Genomic DNA, 20,499 nt, shown 5'->3' with positions numbered 1-20,499 from the left:
AACATTCAAAATAAAAGTCTCTTCACCTATGTACATGAATTGTACCGCATTTATTTGATAAAATTGAAAAACGAAAATGATTTTACCAATAGTAATTAAAGAAAGTATACGAATTCATTTAAACTATTTATATTACTAAAATAATATACACGTTTTATGAGATATGTACCATGATAGCTTATGTCTTTCAAATCTTCAATATTTAGTCATTATACAAACCCACCTACACAAATTCTAAAATATTTGTAATTATAATGAAATTTTATTTACTCATATCATACATAAAATTAAAACATATACATTGTTGGTATTGAAATAATAATTGATCACTTCAATTATAATCATCTAAAATTTTCCATAATATATGTAGAATATTTATCAATAATTAATGATATTTGTATTTATAATAACATTTATCATTATTATAAACATGGATGTTTACTTATAGTGTGTGTATTCTTATATTATTCAATCAAATATGTTGATACTTTTTCCAAAACACTGTTTTCACGCAAAAAATTCCTTGATTCCAAGTAGGTACCTACTACCTATTATTAACGTATATTATAAAATTGTGGAGTGAGATTTTTTAAACATACAAGACTGATGTCGATGGTAAATAAGGTATGAATATTTGCCATCGAAGTCTCCTATAAATACAGTACACTCTCTTTAAAAGTATCAACACAAACATACGTATTTTTTTTAAGTTCATTATGACTAATAGTAGCAGAAGTTTGTTATATTTGCGAACATACGCTACGACGCGGTACTTAAACACACTAAGAAGAAACGCAAAAAAATTGTAATAAATATTAATAAATTTCATTCAAATGAAGTTTAATAAAAGTTAAATTTGCTCAATACTTTTTATTTGCATTATTTAATGATTGTCTGTAGTTGGCGATACCAATTATATTATTATTATGGTATTGAAGACAATTTTTTATTACTTAGTACATAAAACTTTAATGTTCCATCTATTTTGTCGATTACAATTGTTAATTATTATTATTATATTTATTCTTTGGTATATTTTATATAAAAAGAAAGTGTTATTATGAAATTCAAAGAATTGTTATTTTTGTGTTTAAACACTTAATTCCACTATCGTAAGATTAAGCATAAATTAAATTCGATTTAGATAAAATATAAACAAGAATTCAGTGATAATGAACAGCTCGCTTTAAAAAGATAAGAACTTCACAGTTAACTTGTTAGGTTGCCGAACATGTACGCATTTGACAGCGAGTTAAGTTTTAAGGTTTGCCTGTACTGTCTATGACATGAAAGCAAGATGGCGAGTTCATCTCCGGTTGATTGTTCGTTCCGTGTTACTTCAATACACATTTGATGACATTTTTTATTCGTTTTCTATTTCGTAATGGGCTGGTATTCTTGATATTAGCAAAAATAACAGTAGTATTATAGTGAAATTAACATTAAAATTTTGTAAATATATTATAATCGAATGTGCATCTATCCCACCTGAGGAATGTTGGTTTTTTTTCAGTGATTTGTGATTCGGTCAGGTGTTTTCATTTTAGGTATAAAATTTTGTTCTTGCGCAGTGAGTGAAGTTACCGAGTTCAGATGTATTTGTGTCGTGGGGATGTTAGATGTCGGGACTGTCTTCAATGTTGGGAAACAAAAGCTTGAACTATTTGTTTTGATAGACCGTGATAAAGTTAATTAAGAAGGTCGGACGGAGATACAGCCCCGGCCAAAGTGATGGCCTTCAGTGAGGTGAGTGTCGCTTAATATATTCTAAAAATTTAAAATAATCTTAATGACAACACTTGAGAAATAATTTGCAAACAAAGTGAAGAATATCATTATTAAGTTTGAATTATATTGTTCGAAGATAGTGTCATTCTAGTCACTGAGCAATGTATTCAGTGAAGCATAGCTGTATAATATCAGTTTTTATATCTATATTCAGGTATGTGCATTTACTTAAGTTATTATCTACATAAATCCTCTTAAGAATGTGTCATACTTACTGATTATTTTCTATAAAATGTTATATCAATATCAGACAAATTGATAAATTGATTACTACTTTTTGAAGTACTTACAACTCTTAGCACCTATTTTAATGACATATATTTGAACTTTTTAGACATAAAATTCCTCATACATATTAAAAACTAAATAACACTGTGAGACATTTTTTTAATCTGACGATACATTTTCAGGCTGCAAATATATTTTAAAATATTAGGATGTATTTAAAATTGAAAATTTTTACCATATTCTATAAGTATCTATAATTTATTATCAAATAATTAAAGTGATTATTAAAATATAAAATACCGACTTCAGTTAAAAGTGGGGTTTGATTTATACATAACTGATAAGATTTCTTCATGTGTATTGCTTTCAACTGCATGAGAAATTTTAGCATAGATATTGTACAAATTATATGAAGATTATTAATATTATTCCTGTAAATTTGAATACAATAATATGCAAAAAAAATCCTAATCTCGAGAAGATAGGTTTCAATTAATTGGTTCCAACTCGAGCTGAGAACTTGAAACGGCTATCCGTTTCAATACACTTGAGGTTTTAGATACATTTATTATATTGTTAATTAACTAACAAATCAGAAAATTATTTTTTACCTATTTCATTTGTTTTTATTATTTTAAATATGCGCTGTGTAATTTAAGTCGCATGATAAAACATTGGATTTTAAAATTATTAAAATTTATACAATAACATACAAAATTCCTGTATAATAAAGTAATAGATTTCAATGATATTTGGTTTGATGTTATATTACTTTGTAAATTGTTAGTCATTGATTCTACACTTGCTTTTATATAAGTAAATATCTGTTTTGGATGTTTACTGTTGAATTATTTATTTCTTCGAGGGAGTTAAATTGTATACTATAATCAAGCTTTATCAAAAACAATATCCAGTTAAATAGTAAGCTATTTTTCTTTAAATTTTTAGCTATTTTTTTAATGTGGGCAAAATTTTTTTAAATTATTTCTAATTAAAATAAAAACGGTTTTCAAATACCGCTGTGTAAATAATTTAACAATGTAATTTATAACTAGTGTACTATTGTATGTTTAAATTAGCTATGTAATTTCAAAATGTTGTGTTTGATGTATTCCCACGGCTCGATTGTTATTCCGCAGCCGAAGAGAGCGTGCGTGCGTGGCCAGCGAGGTGCCCGATATCGCTCGTGAGACCACGCTGTTACGTTTTCGGAGGTCAAACTGTACCGTAACGAGTTTATTAAATGCATAGTAGTTGACCATGTTTGTGACTTCAATGTTACAACGCTGAATTCTGGTTCAAGCCGCCTCTGACCGTCGCGTCTACGATTGCATCTTATTATCGGTTTTATTCAATATTTAATTCGCCGACCTCTTTTATTTATCGTGAACCTAGCAATGTGCTTTCATATTTAATCTGTGACTTTACTTATTTCGTCGGCTATTTAGTTAGAAAAAAAATATATAAACAGAAGTTTAACCTAAAAATGAACACTTCAAAACTCTAGTTACAGCGTTAATCTATGCTACTAGCGACTAGAGTTTTATCTATTTGGCTCATAGTATCCATGTTGGCCCCCGAACGCACATATGACAACAAACGTAGCTATGGTGTCGTAACTAGTCTCACGTGGTCCTGTTTAAACAATGACACTGTGTTGATTGTTGCGATAAATGCTTCCTCACTTAAATACATTTTAATGCAATACTGAGTATTAAAATAAGTACTTTACTCACTAAATATAATAGTTTGCATTGTTGTTAAAATTATTGTTTTTAACTACGACATAACGTACGCACGATAAATTTTGAATACATTTAATATTGAATGTAAGAAATATAATCTTATTATAGAATACAAATTGAGGTGAACGTTATACAATGTAGGAAGTAACATCGATTATTATTATTATAAATAATTAACTTTATAAAACGTTTCTACAGATAATACATTGAACGGTTAAAGGCTTACCGTGAAATTAATTGTGAAAAAGCCTAATAGAATCGAACACTCCCGTCAGTCATCGTGTCGATTTGAGTAAATCGCAGTTGGCAGTCGTGCGCGCAGGGTCGTTGACCCGGAATTATCAACAATCAAACTACAGCCCTCCAATTTTATGGAAAAACTGCTGCATTATAGCTTACGTGTTTTGTTATATTTTAAAGGTTTCTGTGTTCATTTTGCTTTGCAGAAAATTAATTGTCTACGGTACTTTAAAACAAGAACGATCGTTTTTGTTTAAACGTTTTTTTGTAAAGTTAATTTCAAATGTTGGATTATTTTCAGAGTAAAGTTAGCAGTTTGGTTACATTGTAGTGTTTGTCGTATATAGTAAACACCTGCCCGAGCCAGACATACTTTTGTTTGACTTTTCTGGACAGAAATTCCGAGCTTACACGATGCTCGTTTATGTACAATATAAGACAGTACATAACATAAAAATTAAATTAATACCTAAAATATACTCGCAACAATAATGTTTCATTTTTTTCATCAGTTTATTATCAATATATTTATTAATATTATTCTGTAATCTAAATATGTATTCTGCATTTTATGTGTCTATGTAATAGGCCTTTCCTGTGTCTATTCATTATAAATAAGGAAGAGCAAGGAAATAATGAAGATGATGAGTTAGTTTACACTATAATGTCACTATTTATTGCAGTCGACCACAGTAAAATTCAACATTTGACCTCGCTGTTCCATGATTCATATGAACTATTGGGTCCGTGGGTGAAAGGTAGGGTACGGTACTGTTTGTTCGCTCGCGTGATCTCTAACGAGCGATGAAAAAAATTAGTCGGGGTTTAAAGAAATATGTATTGTACGAATACAATGGTTTTACAATTATATTATTTTTTGGCCGACGAAGAACAGACCTTTGCCATGAACATTGTAATTATGAGAGATTTTAATTATACTTTGCATTGTCAATGTTCTGCTCATCGTAAAAGCAATTTTTTTTTTGCTCTTTCTTTCTTTTTCAACCCGCAAAGTACTTCAATCAGACCTACATTACCTTGAGGGTTGAATGCATTCAGGCTAGTCACGTCATCGGAGAGTGTGTAATACAAAACATTATTTGGCTACTGAAACATTTGTTTAATAAATACGAATGAGAAATATCTAATATAAAAATAAATATTGATGATATTATATAAGAGAGTTTCTCAACCAAGAACTTCGATACAATCGTAAGTAATCGTAAGTCTCCTGTATATGAAATAGTACATGTAGTATATGAAATAGTACACATAAATGTAGACTACAGAATATGTATTTACGCACACACATGCGTATCTCCCTGTTTTATCAGTCTTATGACAATCCGATACCACCGGAGCGTTCAGGCGTAGAACTAAGGGTTTTCTTGTTTTTGAGTTCCGAGGCATGGTAATCCCCGAGACGCTTTATTGAGAATTATATGAGAACAAACGCAATAATCACAAGAACAGGTATTTGTTAGGTATCGATGAGGGTACGCGTCAAATTATAAAACCCAGTGGTCGTGACGTCGAGCTCTTGTTACATTTTCAATAAATTATTAATCGTTTGTTCGTTATTTATATTAAATTTTTTTCACATTGTTTTAATCGATTCACTCGAAATATTTACATATTTTTTTAATAAGTTATGTTAATGAATAGAATACATGAAATAATTACACGAATGATTTCTTTAAGCCTTAGACAAAACAGAGCGGAACATTCGGTATGTAATACAATATTATTTATTCAGACCAAAATGGCAAATATGAGGAAACAAAATAAAAGGAAAAATATGAAAATAACTAAAAAAAACCAATACGAGTTATCATCAGTTGCTCTGAACATAAATATTCCACACAAAGAGCTATCTACTGCGCAATAAAAACTTAAATTAAAAATCCTCTTTTCCCATTTCTCCCTAGCCATTTTCCTTTTTTTTAAACTTAATTTGAAAATATATTTATCTGTCCTATATAAAAAGGTCAATAGCATTATTGTTCAGAAAAAAAGTGTTCTCATGAAAACAAAAAAGGCAATTTACGATGAAACACGGTTGCATAACAGCGTTTATTACCCTAACGTCCCCACCGGTCGCCCTACTTACCGATCATTTAACAAGTCACCACTTTATTATGAAGTATCGCTGGATAAAATATACTGAGGCATGAAAATACATTCGACGAAGCGAGTTTAGTTTTAAAAACCGCTAGAAATAATGTTTTATAAATATTTTTAACACTCCTGTGTTTACATATACGATATGTTCGAAATTCGAATTGAAAAATAAAGTTGAATGAGTTATTTATATGAAATACACGATGAATACTATTTTAAGATCTTATCTTCTCTTAAAAGGGTTTTCGACAAAGTTTATTGCGATATAAGATATCGAAAAAGATCAGTATCAAGAGATCTATATCGAGATATTAGTAGACAGGCGATTTTTTCAATAATTCTGTATAGTACGACACAAATTAGATGTAGCATCGGAAAATGCAATGAAATGAAGATAAAACCGATTACTGCCGCTATACACGACCAATGGAAATAGCACCATATCGCGCCATTCGACGCTATCCGTCGCTATAGATTCTCGCGTCGCTTTAACCCGAGGAAGCAAGTGCATGTAAATCGACGTGTCAAATTGATGAACACATTAGGTCATATAATACTACAAATTATTACGTTTGTGTAAAGATAATATTTACATGAAAATTAAGTATTGATAATTTGGGATAGCGTACTCAATTCGGATGTGATCGGTTTTACGAATTTTGCCGATGCTACATCTAAGTTGTGTCGTACTATACCCATCAATATTTGTTGAATATAAAATAATACTACGTAACTGTTTTGTTGTTCATATTGTATAGATTATTAAGATTCCATTTAAACGGTAGCTCAATGCCGGAGGGTCAGTCATCAATATTTACGATTCCATTTATAGAGAAGCATTGTTAACTTCTATCGCATTAGTTAATAAAATTATATGGTTTTTAAGACGGTTATTAATTTGCCGTGTATGTCGTTTAATGTGTTATCTTAATTATATTTCTTCTTCTTTATTGTATGTAGACTGATGTCCTCATAACTGATTTTGGACATAGATGCCATTCTTAATCAAGATAAGCCAAATAGTCAGGAGATAAGTAATATAGTGTAAGGTAAGGCTTCGTTCAATCCTGCCTGGGTAGATTACCATTCTTTGTCAAAATGTCTTTCCGCCTTGTAATACAGTATTGAGTTCCGGTTTGAATGTTGATCGAACCATTGTAACTATAGCTACAAGGGACATAACATCTCAGTTCCTAAGGTGGGCGGCGCATTGGTTAGGTACAAAAAGGTTAAAATTTTATACGGTATATAATGTGTATCGTGTGTCGATACAAAGTGCAGTGGTGATCATCACGACCACTTGCTCTGCCTCAAATCGAGACCATTAAATCAAAAATATAGTTATGTAATACATATGTATACGCACATATACACTATTCACATAGTCAGAACGGGTCCGCAATTAGACAGAATTGAATTGCAGAGAACTATTGCTTTACTTGCTTTCCGTGGCTCTGGGATGCAACGCAATTCGTAAGTTAATATTCTTCTTGCGTGTTGAGGCTAAGAATTTTATGAAGAGGCCAAACCGATGAATTTGACGGATTTGAGCTAGCTTGTACATATCAATACTAAGAAATAGCGAAAAAGGTTTTTATAGCATGTTCCAATACCAATACTTTTATCAACTTTAATTCTTCTCCCTAAGATCAGATTGTAGAAGTTCTCAACGATTTAAATGTCAAATGTTGTTTATTTGGCTAGACCTTAGTGTCATTTATTAATCTCATTCCACAAAGCTAAAAATGGAAACAAGTTTATATTTACTTATTTAAATAAAAAAAAAATATACATCCAAACGAGTTTTCTACATATATTATGAAATGAATGACGATGAACGAATGTTACTATAACCATAAAAGTGCAAAAATAATAATTTCAGATCAGCAATAGAATTATACAATCATAACTATTATTGGTAGGCAAAGTACATAAGAATGAAGAACAATGCTTATTTTAATTTAACAAAGATAAGATAATCAGCATTCGAAGAGTGTTGTATAAAATTCTGACGTCACATACAGAACAATGAGGAATTGCGGCGGCCAAGTTGAAAAAGTTGCAAGATACAACTTACAAGTGATTGGCCAAGAGTTCGATAGAGGTTATTAGTTGAAAGTCTGAATGGTACAAGCAATAAACGAATGGTACCGTTGCTTTAATCTCAATAATAAAGCGAAACCTAATTGATTCAATTGATATAATTGTGCACGTTCAACGTTAATGTATTCTAGGTCCATGATTGGTTTCAGAAATGAATGGTTCGTTTTATGTGCGAATTGTTTAATTAAAAAAATAAAAGAAGTTAGAGACGTTCCACTCCTGACGTCTAGGGAGATTGGTGACACATGTAAATGATTTTCAATTCACCCGGATATTTTTGAGACAATTTAAGCATGTGAAGATATAGAGGTGCGAACCCACGTTCTCAGTCAATGGTCTATCACGACTTTTTAAACTGTTTGCATTATGTGATAATTATGTTACACTATTACGTTTATATCTACTAGATCGGTCTAGGTCCTATATGTGGTAATAAATATTCATGAAGTGACCAGCTAACTAGTTCCTAATGATAAGAAGCCGCATCACATCACATCTATCATCTTGTGATTACGTTTTTTTTTACGACGGTTTCTGTTTTTCAATCACGTGCGTAACAGGTTATAATAAATATCTTTTGTGGAGTTTTTGCTTGTTTATCTTATAATCGTTTTGTTCAACTACATACATTATTATTTCGAATATTATAACGGTTTTTAGAGCATGTACATATCAAGAGCCGCTTTTTAACAAGCGACCGTACCTACTCTAAGCACGAATTGTATTTATCAAGCTCATTCGTTTAAATTGTGTCGATTTAAATGGATTAAGTACAATGCAAATGTTAGCAGTACTTGGTTAATTATTAAAGCCGATCAATTCATCGCATTAATTGAATTTACTCTACATGTGTCCTTGGCCTTAGGTCTCAGTGTTCACCTCTAACATAGAACTGCGATAATATACATTTCATTATTTAAATGCAACTTAAACAGTTTATATTTTAATTAAAAAAAATCGACAACTAGTTGTACATAACAACTAGTTGTCGCCTGCGGTTTCACTTCAATTTAAGGGTTTGGACGTCAGCTGTTTGGCAAAAAAGTAACCTTTGTCTTTTCCTGAAGTTTAACCTTGCTCTGTACCAAAGATCATCAGACAGACAAACCGAGTTAATTTCGCACAGGTATATAATATTAGTATAGATAATAAACCTTTTAAAAAAATCGTTGTTCCAACTTAAACAATAATGAAATTGAAACAAAAAATGTTACTAAATAAAGTGTAATAAGTGTTACGTAGCTTTCTGAATCTCTTTCATCAGTAAGTAGGTTACTAGGGTCAAAAGTTGAAGACGATGCAAAGTATTTCGTCACGATCGTGGGTGTGTGTTACCTTTACTTATCTATACATCAAACGGCTGTAATTCATGCTAATTGAGTGTGTCGCAATGACCTTGGATGTAGGTTTCTTGTGCATGTTGCATAGTGTGTCTTCTCGACACTGAATTGGTTATGTAAAATGCAGTTCATTAGTATTGCAACTACTTACTGTACATAATTACTTCAACCAAGATAACTGCTACATGCTTATCGCCAGGTTAATAGTCATGGTCTGCGTTCCCAAGCTACGTAAAGTCGTAAGTAAATTGAAATAGTTTATAGTGACAATACGATTTCTATGTAATTGTGTTATAAGTGCATTCATTACAAAAGTGTACATAGAGAATTTATTACGCGATAATCATTATAACGTAACGATCACCAGTCGTTGATGGTAGTTTTTTCTATAAATAATTTTAAATATTATAATTTGACGATTTAAAATATATATAACGACGTAGAAAGTAAAATAAATATATTTTTTAAATTGCCTTAAATTATGTAAAAGGTAAAAGTGAGTTTGATTCTAAAAAGACATTTTTGAACATTTGATTATAGACAAGACAATAAAAACGAAATAACATAGTTTTATATTATTATTGCCGCTTAGCCTAACCGCATTAACACCGCTGTATCATTAATTCAGATTGCGTTCCTTATATCGTGTGTCCGATGTTGCGTGTCGGTTCGAGTTAGCGACCACTTTCCAAAATTACGCTCATTCTACTGTCGCTGTCCACATGTTGCTGCCGTACGTCATTTATATCATAAGTTTCAATTGTTTAAAAATCAAATAATATGCGAATATTAAAAAAAAAAAACACGAAATAGTTTTTATATTTATGTGTAAATAATTTCCTGGCGTTTCTGTTGACGTGGACGACTGGTTCCATCGTCTGAAGGCTATTTTGGGGGTACGATCACGCTTACTACAAATAGGCATTTTTATCAGATGTGAACCAAAATGTAAAATTTTAACACCATAAGAGAAAATGTTTGAAATTTAACGAACAAGATTTAAACTAATGGAACTAATTAAAAAGACCCTATTAGATTTTTTTAAATTTACAAATCACTGATATTCCAATTTTTAAACATTGCAGTAAGTTCAGGTTTTCTATGTTACTTTTCTTTAATACCTATTCGGATATGAGTATTAATCTCGACCCAGTACCCTAAAATCGACGATATAAACAGCAATATTAATTATGGAGGCAATTTTCTCAAACGTGTTCCAATGTTCTTGTCCTCGGTCATAACTTATGGAGATGTCGTGTCTGCATGTTAACTGCTTTATATCATGTAATTTGCATTTCTGATAGTGTTGTAACACATAGCTTAACGCAGCAGTCCCCATACCTTATTAACTTTTAAGACTCGTATCGTCTGTTAGATAATAATGTTAAAAAGTTTTAAGTTAATCTATTATCTTATCTAAATAACTAGCTAAAGACAAAACGGTTTAAGACTTTTTGCTCTTCTGTTTATCAACCGATTTTTCTTTTTTTATTTCGTAGCTACGCAGTGCTTTTAGGAATAAGAATAGAACGAAAAATGAACGGAAAATATGAATTTGTTTTCGAAATACTTTCAATGATTATGATTGAATTTCGAACACCAGTATCAATAAAATTCTGTACAAGCAAGGGAGGTCAAAATTTCAATTTCATAATTGAATCCTTAAAAATATACTTGAAGGTTCAATATTTATAGACTTTATTCATTTTGCTTTTGAAAGTATTACCTTATAGTGCAACTGTTTTATTACATTTATCGAAACAAAATTATTTTAAATAATAAAGTAGTTATACTAACTCTGGGTTGAGACAAAATGTTATGTTAATGTATATACTATATGTTCACCGTAAGGATTGACACACTTTCGTGTAAGTTAAATTCCTATACTGCATTAAACCAACTTGGATGAAGTAGTCGCGACGACACGGCTGAGAAGGAAATGCTGTCTATTTCATTGGAATGTTACGCAGAAGTAAAAATATGCATTCAGGTCGCGTTCTTGTTTATTTTTGAACGGACTTCTACGCGGTTTACTTTTTTTTTTTTTTTGATACATCTTATGTAACAATCTGTATATAAAAGAGAAGTATTATAACTATTAATTGAATCATCATTTTCGTGGGCAACGATTCGTGTACCGTTATTTATTTCGTTAGGTAATTATATTCTGACAATAGTTCCGAATAACAACTATTTCAGTTGCATAATTTTCTTGACACATACCGAAAAGTATTTTCTATTACCTTCGTAATTAGATACGGTGTGAATGCTAGTTCCAGGTAAGCCACATGGACTCTCATATTCTCAAGTGGCTGCAACTCAAGGAACAATGTTGTCTGTGTGATATTGTTAATATTTATTGTCCACGTACTTGTATCGATAAATATTCATAATTATGACACATATATTATTTTATTAAACGTCTGTGATTGTATACATTATCTTCACAGTTTAATTAACAGATAGCTATGTTTATGTAATACAAGCAGCTTCAAATATTTGTACAGTTTATTTTATCTACCGAGCTGTCAGTAAACAGACCAAATTGAATGACGTGGCTTATAAAAAAATATCGATAATCAAACAAGTCAATGTTACAAAACAAGACAGCATGACATTTTCTCTTGGCTTACGAATTATTATTCTATTAAACTGTTCCTCTTTATGAAATAGCAAATATATATTCATATGTATGTATATAATTATAATAATTCTTTAATTCATATGAAATACATTAATCTCGACTATTTGCATACCAGACAGATTTGTTACGCGAAGTGCGCGAGAATTTTACGTTATGCTTCAATGAATACTTTGCACTAGCACACTCGGCGTGCTGTAAAGCGCTTTTATTTTGATATAGCTTTGCAAATCAAATCACGAATTGAAAGGAACTTTTTTACTTTATATTCAAATGAACCGAATATAATCAGACGATGCAGTTTTTTTAATACGAATAATTACACAATACCCTATCAGACGATGGACCAAACAAAAACATCAATGCAACTTTAGGATATATAATGTATTTTTTAAAGGTTATTTTTTTAAACATTTGTATCGTTTTATAAAATCGTTCACGCGATTCCAAAGAGTATATATGTCAGTTGCATAAGCCATATTTTTTTCAGAGACCGTTGAAATAGCATCCCCGCATGCGATGTCTGTCGTAACTTTTGGTTCAAAAGAATTCAGATATTATGTATTTCTATGTTAAATGTCGTTTTGATATATATTGAGTTCAGTAAAATTATGCATTTTAGTTGAGTGGAAATGTTTTCTTTATAAAACGAATTGCCTTTCTTTTAGTTCAATTTTTAAATACATCAACGTCGAGTGGTGTTGGTCTATCGATTTTCTCATTCTCGTTTCAGGTGGAAATAGCTCTTTTCGGACCATTGCATCCGCGCTCGCTGCACAAGTCTGTTTAGATCAAATAAATCGAGTGCTTTTAAATAAGACGCCGCTAGACTGTAAACATTTTATTGGATTTCTTCTCGCCTTCGTTGGAATTGCGTTTGTGTCTTTTACTGATAATCGGATTTATAGGTGTATTGTTTCTTTTTGAATTTCGTTGAAAAAAATCTCTTTAAATGTGTTTTCTAACGTAGTGTATTCTCCAGTTTCAATTAAAGACGGGTTTTCGACTATTGCCGAGTCTGTTTTAAATAATTCATCATCCTTATCATCCTCCTGCCCTTCTCCCAATTTTATTTGGGGTCGGATTTAAATTGAATCTGTACCTACGTATAGATGAAATGACTTTTTATGTTTACTGAAATATTTTAAACGACTAAGTCAATATTTTAAACTTATACCAAACGATGCCATACTATTTGAAGGAGGTTTGCCATAAAAAATTATTAAAATTCGTTTATTGATGTGACAAGCGTTGTCCATGTAATTTATAAATGAGCTAATTCTAAAACAAACATCGTGTACGGACATCGTTCTACGTTAGGTTTTGTTTTCACGTTGAAACCAGTACGTTACGTTGCCGGTCGGATATTGCGCTCTTATGGCATCGTCGCGTTCGCTTAATGCGTTTCCGATGTGACGCAAATGGTATGTTTTGTACATCTACAACTTCAATCGTAAAAAATACCAGGTGCTAACAGTCCAACAAATAAATTACTTACAATCTCGTTTCCTTCGTCGTATATTCCCTTGATTCCCTTCCTTCATATTTAATAATCGTTTCGGTGTATTTACACTTCTCATGCTATTGGTTGGCGGACGAACATATTGCCTTCTGATGGTAAGTTGTAAACACTGCCCATAGACAATGGCGCTGTAAGAAACATTTACCATTCCTTTCATCGTTAATGCACCACCTTGAGAAATAAGATGATGTGTTCCTGTATCCTGCAGTTATACTGGCTTACTCAACCTTCAAACCGGAACACAACAATACCAAGTACCTACTGTTGTTTGGCGGTAGAATATCTGAGGAGTGGGTAGTACCTACCCAGACGGCCTTCCACAAAGCTCTACGATCAAAATTATCATTAAAAAACAAAAACTAAAATTATTTTTTATTAGAGTGAATTGTCTTTGTTGTCTAAATATGTATGAAAGGAATAGTCGTGTCGGGAACAGTGAAACCTAAACCACGTCGATAAATTTTGGGTACAGTACAGTTGAGAGGATTTATGTTCACACCAACGATGAGGTTCAGTGCTATAGCGGCAATTGAATTGCATCCACCTCGAAATATAATAGCGCTATGCGAAATATGTTAGCCTCATTTAGTATTCAATTTTTAAACATCAGCATTATCAAATAAGCGATCCTGTGGAATGTTAAAACATCTTAGACTTATTTGTCGTGTAAGGAATTCTTAAATAAACTTCATACAGTCCAAATTGATGATAGTGACCTCTTAGAATCGGATTGTTTTCCTATTTGCTTTTTATGCTAAAGTTTTTTTTTTTAATTTTCGTATGTATGATGTCCATACTGATAGAATAGCTCGTTAGTTTTGTAAACTCACGATATTGTTGTTGGTAATTTTAGTCTTAATCACGCTTTGATATTGATGATTATCGATTTAATCGATATAATTTCTTCTTTTAATCAAGTCTATCCAAAATTATATCTATGTGATAAAATTTTGCTAAAAATGCTGTTTAAATATTATTGAAGTGTCCAACTCCTACATATAACTAAATGTATTTTCTTTTTCTTACTTCGAAATGCGAAAGAAAAGTAAACGTTACAAAAACCTCTAAATCCACACGACTTGCGCACCTGTTGCGTACGTTAAATGCACAGTCGTTGCCTATTCGAGATCTGCTTGTTTCAGTTTTCAATGATGACACTTTTCCAATTGCACTTTTTTATAGTAGTGTCTAAAATTGTCAAGAACTAACGGTCGTAAATGATAATATATGTAAGTCGCGTCACCCAATGTCAAACTGTTAAAACAATGTGTGCCATCACCGAAGAAGAATAGGCGACAGTCCGAAATGGTTCGCATTCAGATCACGGTTCCGAGGACGGTGACTCCTCAAGACGGTTCACCCAGCTGCCATGGCCGTCGTGGTTCGCGCATAGAATACAAATGTCAGATATTGTACGTCTGAACGAAGTCGTTAACCGTCGCGGGCCAGCGAAAATGTTGTAATGCTTTTATCTTGACTTTCGCGTTCACTTACTGGAACGCTCTTTTAGCTTAATGTTATATATGATAGTTAAAATGTTTATGAATGAAGAATGTTTGGTTATGTTATAAATATATTATAATATTTTAATCATTGAGTCGTTGCGTTAGGTGTTCTCTATTCAAAATTCTATTGGCTCTTATGAGGTAACTATCTACTTCTATTATTACAATTGCAATTGGCACTCTGCGCGTGGGCAATAAAATCAGATTCACTTAGGAGAAAGATTGAATTGATGTTGAGTAAGTACCGATGCTGCAGCGTTGTAGCAAAGCAGCTGGTACTGCACGGTTCGCTGGCGCCGTTCGCCGCCCGTTGCCCGCGCGCTTGCCTCTCCCCCGCTCTCCCTTGCGAAAAATCATAATGCAATTGCCAGGACGGCCGATGTGGAACGCTTAACGAGCACTGGCATCACGCAACCAGTCTACACTCAAATGCGTTGTAACACACACGCCATCCATCACGATGGATTAGTTGTTGTCGGGACAGATTTCTCCTGAGGTGTTCGGTGAAGTGGAAACTAGTGACCGTCTAAGTTGCCATTGGATTCTGATATTCAGTGATGTTAACTTTTAACTAGTTGTAAATAGTCTAAACGTGTTGAGATTTTGATCTTGTAGGCATATTTTATTGTATTATCAAGCATACCTGACATCTGACTTGTAAAACAGACCACAATTTGAAAAGTAATTAGCATAGTCCTTCATAATGGATCGAATTCATTAGTGACCTTTTTCGTCGAAACAATTGTCCATCAAACGAGAATTAATTCTCTACACGTCTTGCTGACGTCCGGTGGTTCATGCTTTCCAAGTGCTCATGTCAAACCGTCTTTGGTTTGCGAACCGTCGGCTGGAATGCCTGCCTGTAGCAAATTTATCAAATTATTAAGATTATAAACGGTGGTAATCGGTTAATTATCAGTTTTAGGATGATAAGGCTATTAAAAATTGGAGAATGCCTTGTCAGTGTGCGATCATCGTTAGTGTTATAAGGTGATATGTGTTGTTTAAAGTGGATGTAAGTGATAAGTGCTTTGTTTTAAAATGTGGGGTGCAGCAGTGTCAAATCCGCCGCATTACCATTACATACAAGGCTCAAATGGGCCCGTTCCTCAGCGGGGCCCTTCTGGGCCTATATTATCCGGCCCCAATAACAGGCATCTAAGGCCTCAATCGTCATATTCATTGCCACACGGAAGCAACGGTCCGGGGCGTTGGGGATGGTCTGGTAGTAATTCATCTTCGTTTGACCGAAGGCAGATGAAAGTGCCACCCCAACCAGCAAGACCAGCGCCAGTTCGGCCTGCGTATAATAAGAATACTGCCAATTATGTAAGTTTGGATAATAAGAATGTTATATTCTTTAAGAATGTTATCGTCTGAAATTGCATAACAGTTTTTTGCTCACTTAAATATATTATGTTTTAAATATTAAAGACTATTAAAATTATACTCTGTGACATTATATTGTAGTTCATATAACAGTTTTATTTCCTTGTCTCTTGCAATGCGTGTCGGATGTCGACTACGCACGCGTCACCCGACACGAACGAGTTTCTAATATTCGTCCATGGTATGCGGCTTCTGTCACACAATCTACAATGTTGTAAATTTTATGAATATAACGACAATATCCGCAAATTGCAAATCGATTAGCAAATCGCACAATTTCATGACTCAAGCTGCAGAAACAAGTAACTACGTCACTTTCATTGAAAACTGGTTTAGTCCGTGAATCGGTTTAGAGATTGTGCGGACAGCGACAATTAAGCACTTTAACCAGCAAGTAACTTACGATTTCATCTTAGATAATTCATTAATTCCTGGCTAATCCAGTTTAGAGCGCTAGGCTTTCATTGCTGTATTAGATTGATAAATTATTATGATTATCAACGTAAATAGACTCACTATGCAAGCTAATACGCTGCAAGTGATTTTTGCTGGCAATCCATAACGATTTATCAAATATGTATTTGTTTTGCTTAAAACACTTTAACATGTTCTTACATTAGTGTTGTTGTGAAATATTTGAAACTAGTTGTCGCCCGCTACTTCGCTCGCGTTTTATGGAGATGGTTTTCAGGGTTGAGGCCATGTCCTTCATTGAAGTTCAAGTTTGATTTACACCAAATTTCATCAAATTCGGTTCATTGGTTTCATCGTGAACGACCGACAGACAGACAGACAGAGTTACTTTCACGTTTATACTACTAATATAGATGAATAAGACGGTCTTTCTGTAAGAAAAACGCTTTGAATTTTTCTCAATAAGTAGCATAGGTACATCTTAAATTGTGTTCTACTATATAAATACAGCAAACTTCAATGTACTCGTATAAATGTATGTTCATAAATAAATCATCGAAACTTTATTCATCGGTATTTACGTAATTCTTATGACTAGACTGTGGAAATAGATATTCACATTCCATTGGGTCGTTTATCGAACTGTTTGCTATATAGGGTAGAATCTAATGAATGGCAAATGTAGGCGTGCGGACAAGCGCCGATTCGAAGCCACTGGGGATTGATACGGATATGGATTTTTAGAAAATATTGTCTATATACATATTGCAATTTTATAATTTAACAAATAAAACATAAAACGTTTTTGCCGTTATGAAAAATTTATAACAACAAAAATTTCTTGATAGTAGGGCTATGTGCAAGCAAACCCACGCATAAATTATTCTACCGCTAAATAACAGTACTCAGTATTGTTGTGTTCCGGTCTGAAGGGTGAGTGAGCCAGTGTAATCGAAGGCACAAGGGACATAACATCTTAGTTCCCAAGGTTAGTGGCACATTGACGATGAAAGGAATAGTTATATTTTTTACAGCGTCATTGTCTATGGGCGATGGTGACCACTTACCATCAGGTGGCCCATATGCTCGTCCGCCAACCTATACCATAAAAAAATCATTGCAAATAATATGTTTTTAAAATTATTTATCAAGAAAACTGGTTTTTATTATTGAATGAAACCCCATAATTAATGTTTTAAGTCATTATATATTAGTTAATTATGTTTAAAATTTACATTGAATTGAACGCGCCCGACATGCACGTAATTAGACTAAACTTCATTTTATATGGAATATTCACTAAATTTTCCTGCGCAACGGCGACCGAATGAAATCAGGCTTAACGTGCGGACGACATTGCAGGTTTAACTAGTATTATATAGAATGTGTTAGCAACGAACATAATGTCAGCTCGCTCTAGTAGCTAATCAAGATCAGCTCTATTTATATAAACATCAAAGCAACTTTGAAACAGCAATTAATTTTAGCGAGAATTTGAACTTTACCAAAGTGTATATAATCGTTGAGTTAGACAGTTCAGTATCGTCTGACGTTTCGTGTTAAATACATTCGGAGTAAAGTATATAACTAGAATAGAAAAATGTATTTATTGTATGCCTTGAAATTAGCTTTTTATCATGGCTCTTACGACTAGACCAGTTTTACTTAAAAGGTATAATGGTATAATTAGCGTAGGCTCGATTTTCACCGTCCGAATATTTCCACGACAGAAATAATTACTAGTCTATAATTTAATTATTCATAGTTTATTATGTTTTTTAACTATGATAAGTAAAACGATAAAGATAAGTTTTTTTTGTTATATTTGTTAATGTGTAATTAATAGATTAATAAAGCAAATGAGTCAATTAAGAGGTACTTTAAAAAGGACATTTATTTATCATTGACGTCTTTCGATCGAAACGATTAGATTGTACGAAGGAATACCTATTGCTTTGGTCATGCAGTAAAAATCAATACACTGAATTTTAATTATTTTGTTTACAGTAAGATGAAAAAATCTTTGGCTGGGTGTAAATATGCCAATAATATAACAGTCAGTTTTGATTTCAATTTAATATTTATTTCTCCTAGTTGCTACAAAACATTACAAACCATTCAAACAAACAAATTTGTTTTTGCTAGGAATAAATGTATGGAATCAAGATCTTGTTTATATCGGGTAATTTTAATAAGATCTTGATATAGTCTTTTGTAACAAAATTCGTTATTTAATTTAAATATTTATAAATTAATTTCAATTTAGTTTGGTCGTTGGTAGAATGTAGCAGTGTATGGGTGGGTACTCCACACATCTGTTATTTTAACGCCAAACATAAATTCTCTGTTTTGTCCTTGTATTTATCCGGAATGAAGTGAAATAAGCGAACCAATGAGCCAGTGTAAGAATCATTTTCGATTTACCAGTGGATAAAAGTGGTTAATGCTTCTGGCAGAAATAGTGTTTTGTTTGGAAGTTGTTTAATGAAAATCCATCACTCAAATTTATTACAGATTATTATATTATTCTTGTGTTTTCTTTGGTATGTAAAACATTACCTATGTAATTAGTTGTAGTTTTGCGTATACCTAACAGTATATTAGTCGTCAAATCCAAATGCCTTTCTGAAAGTTTAAATTATTTGATATAATATAAAGTCAGCGTTATTTAACCTAGAGAGGTTGAATAGAAAATGTTTACCCAAGCAGATGTTTGGGTAAATAATTTCTGTGATAAAATAAAACAACTGATATTTTTGTTATGAAAAATGCAGCAACCCGATCCTATCCAAGTGTTGATGTATTTTGTTGACGTTACTGATTATAAAACATACTACGACATACAGGTATATACGTACGAGTAGAAAATATAATGCCACGACATAAAATGTTCTTATTTAATTCAATTAAAATATTTATATAATCATTTAACATTTCTGATTTATATAAGTAAATGATTTTAATATGTTTTACATTGGATTTAGAAAAATTAAAGTAAGCTAAATGTATATGCTTAATAATTATATAACATATTATTAAACCTGTTTATGAGATTTATATTTTGTCAGATAAAGTAGTTATTTACTGAAAACTTTTTTGCTGGTCAGAGTCGTAAACATTTGTGATACAGGCATTCATTTTGTGAAATGCTGACCAAAATCGATTTAATGAATTTGCATCATAAAACAATCGAACTTAGGAAACACAGGTCACAATCTTAGTCCTAATTGCATAAAAGAAAATAACGAATATTCGAAAAGGTGTTTTTTGTGTGTGTGCTTAAACAATTTCGTTAACGTTTACAAAGGAAGTTTTAATACTGCTCGTCGTTATCCGATTCCGCTGTACCCAGCCACGATTTTTTAATTAAAATCGAAACAGCGTCTCAACAAAGATAGGATAGAATCCGCTTCTATTAACTTTTTTGAGGTCTGTAAAATACTTTGCTTTATTTTTTAAAACG

General features: G+C 32.2%; 1 protein-coding gene across 5 annotated transcripts in view; it reads left to right on the top strand.

Annotated features, from left to right (window-relative positions):
• The first annotated feature begins 1,259 nt into the window (after positions 1 to 1,259).
• Positions 1,260 to 20,499, top strand: part of LOC124531172 (serine/threonine-protein kinase 26) — a 79,961-nt gene continuing 60,721 nt past the window's right edge. For 3 of the 5 annotated variants that reach the window (XM_047105653.1, XM_047105655.1, XM_047105654.1), the window contains exon 1: positions 15,658 to 16,562. In XM_047105653.1, coding sequence (XP_046961609.1) covers positions 16,275 to 16,562 — 288 coding nt within the window. In that variant the 5' untranslated portion in view covers positions 15,658 to 16,274. Of the gene's footprint in view, positions 1,747 to 15,657; positions 16,563 to 20,499 lie in introns of those variants that run through there. The other 2 variants (XM_047105657.1, XM_047105656.1) reach the window with 1 other exon arrangement.

The sequence above is a fragment of the Vanessa cardui genome, chromosome 7, assembly GCF_905220365.1.
Source record: "Vanessa cardui chromosome 7, ilVanCard2.1, whole genome shotgun sequence".
Lineage (NCBI taxonomy): Eukaryota > Metazoa > Arthropoda > Insecta > Lepidoptera > Nymphalidae > Vanessa > Vanessa cardui.
The sequence above is the reverse complement of the archived record's forward strand: the minus strand, read 5'-3'. Positions and strand labels throughout refer to the sequence as shown.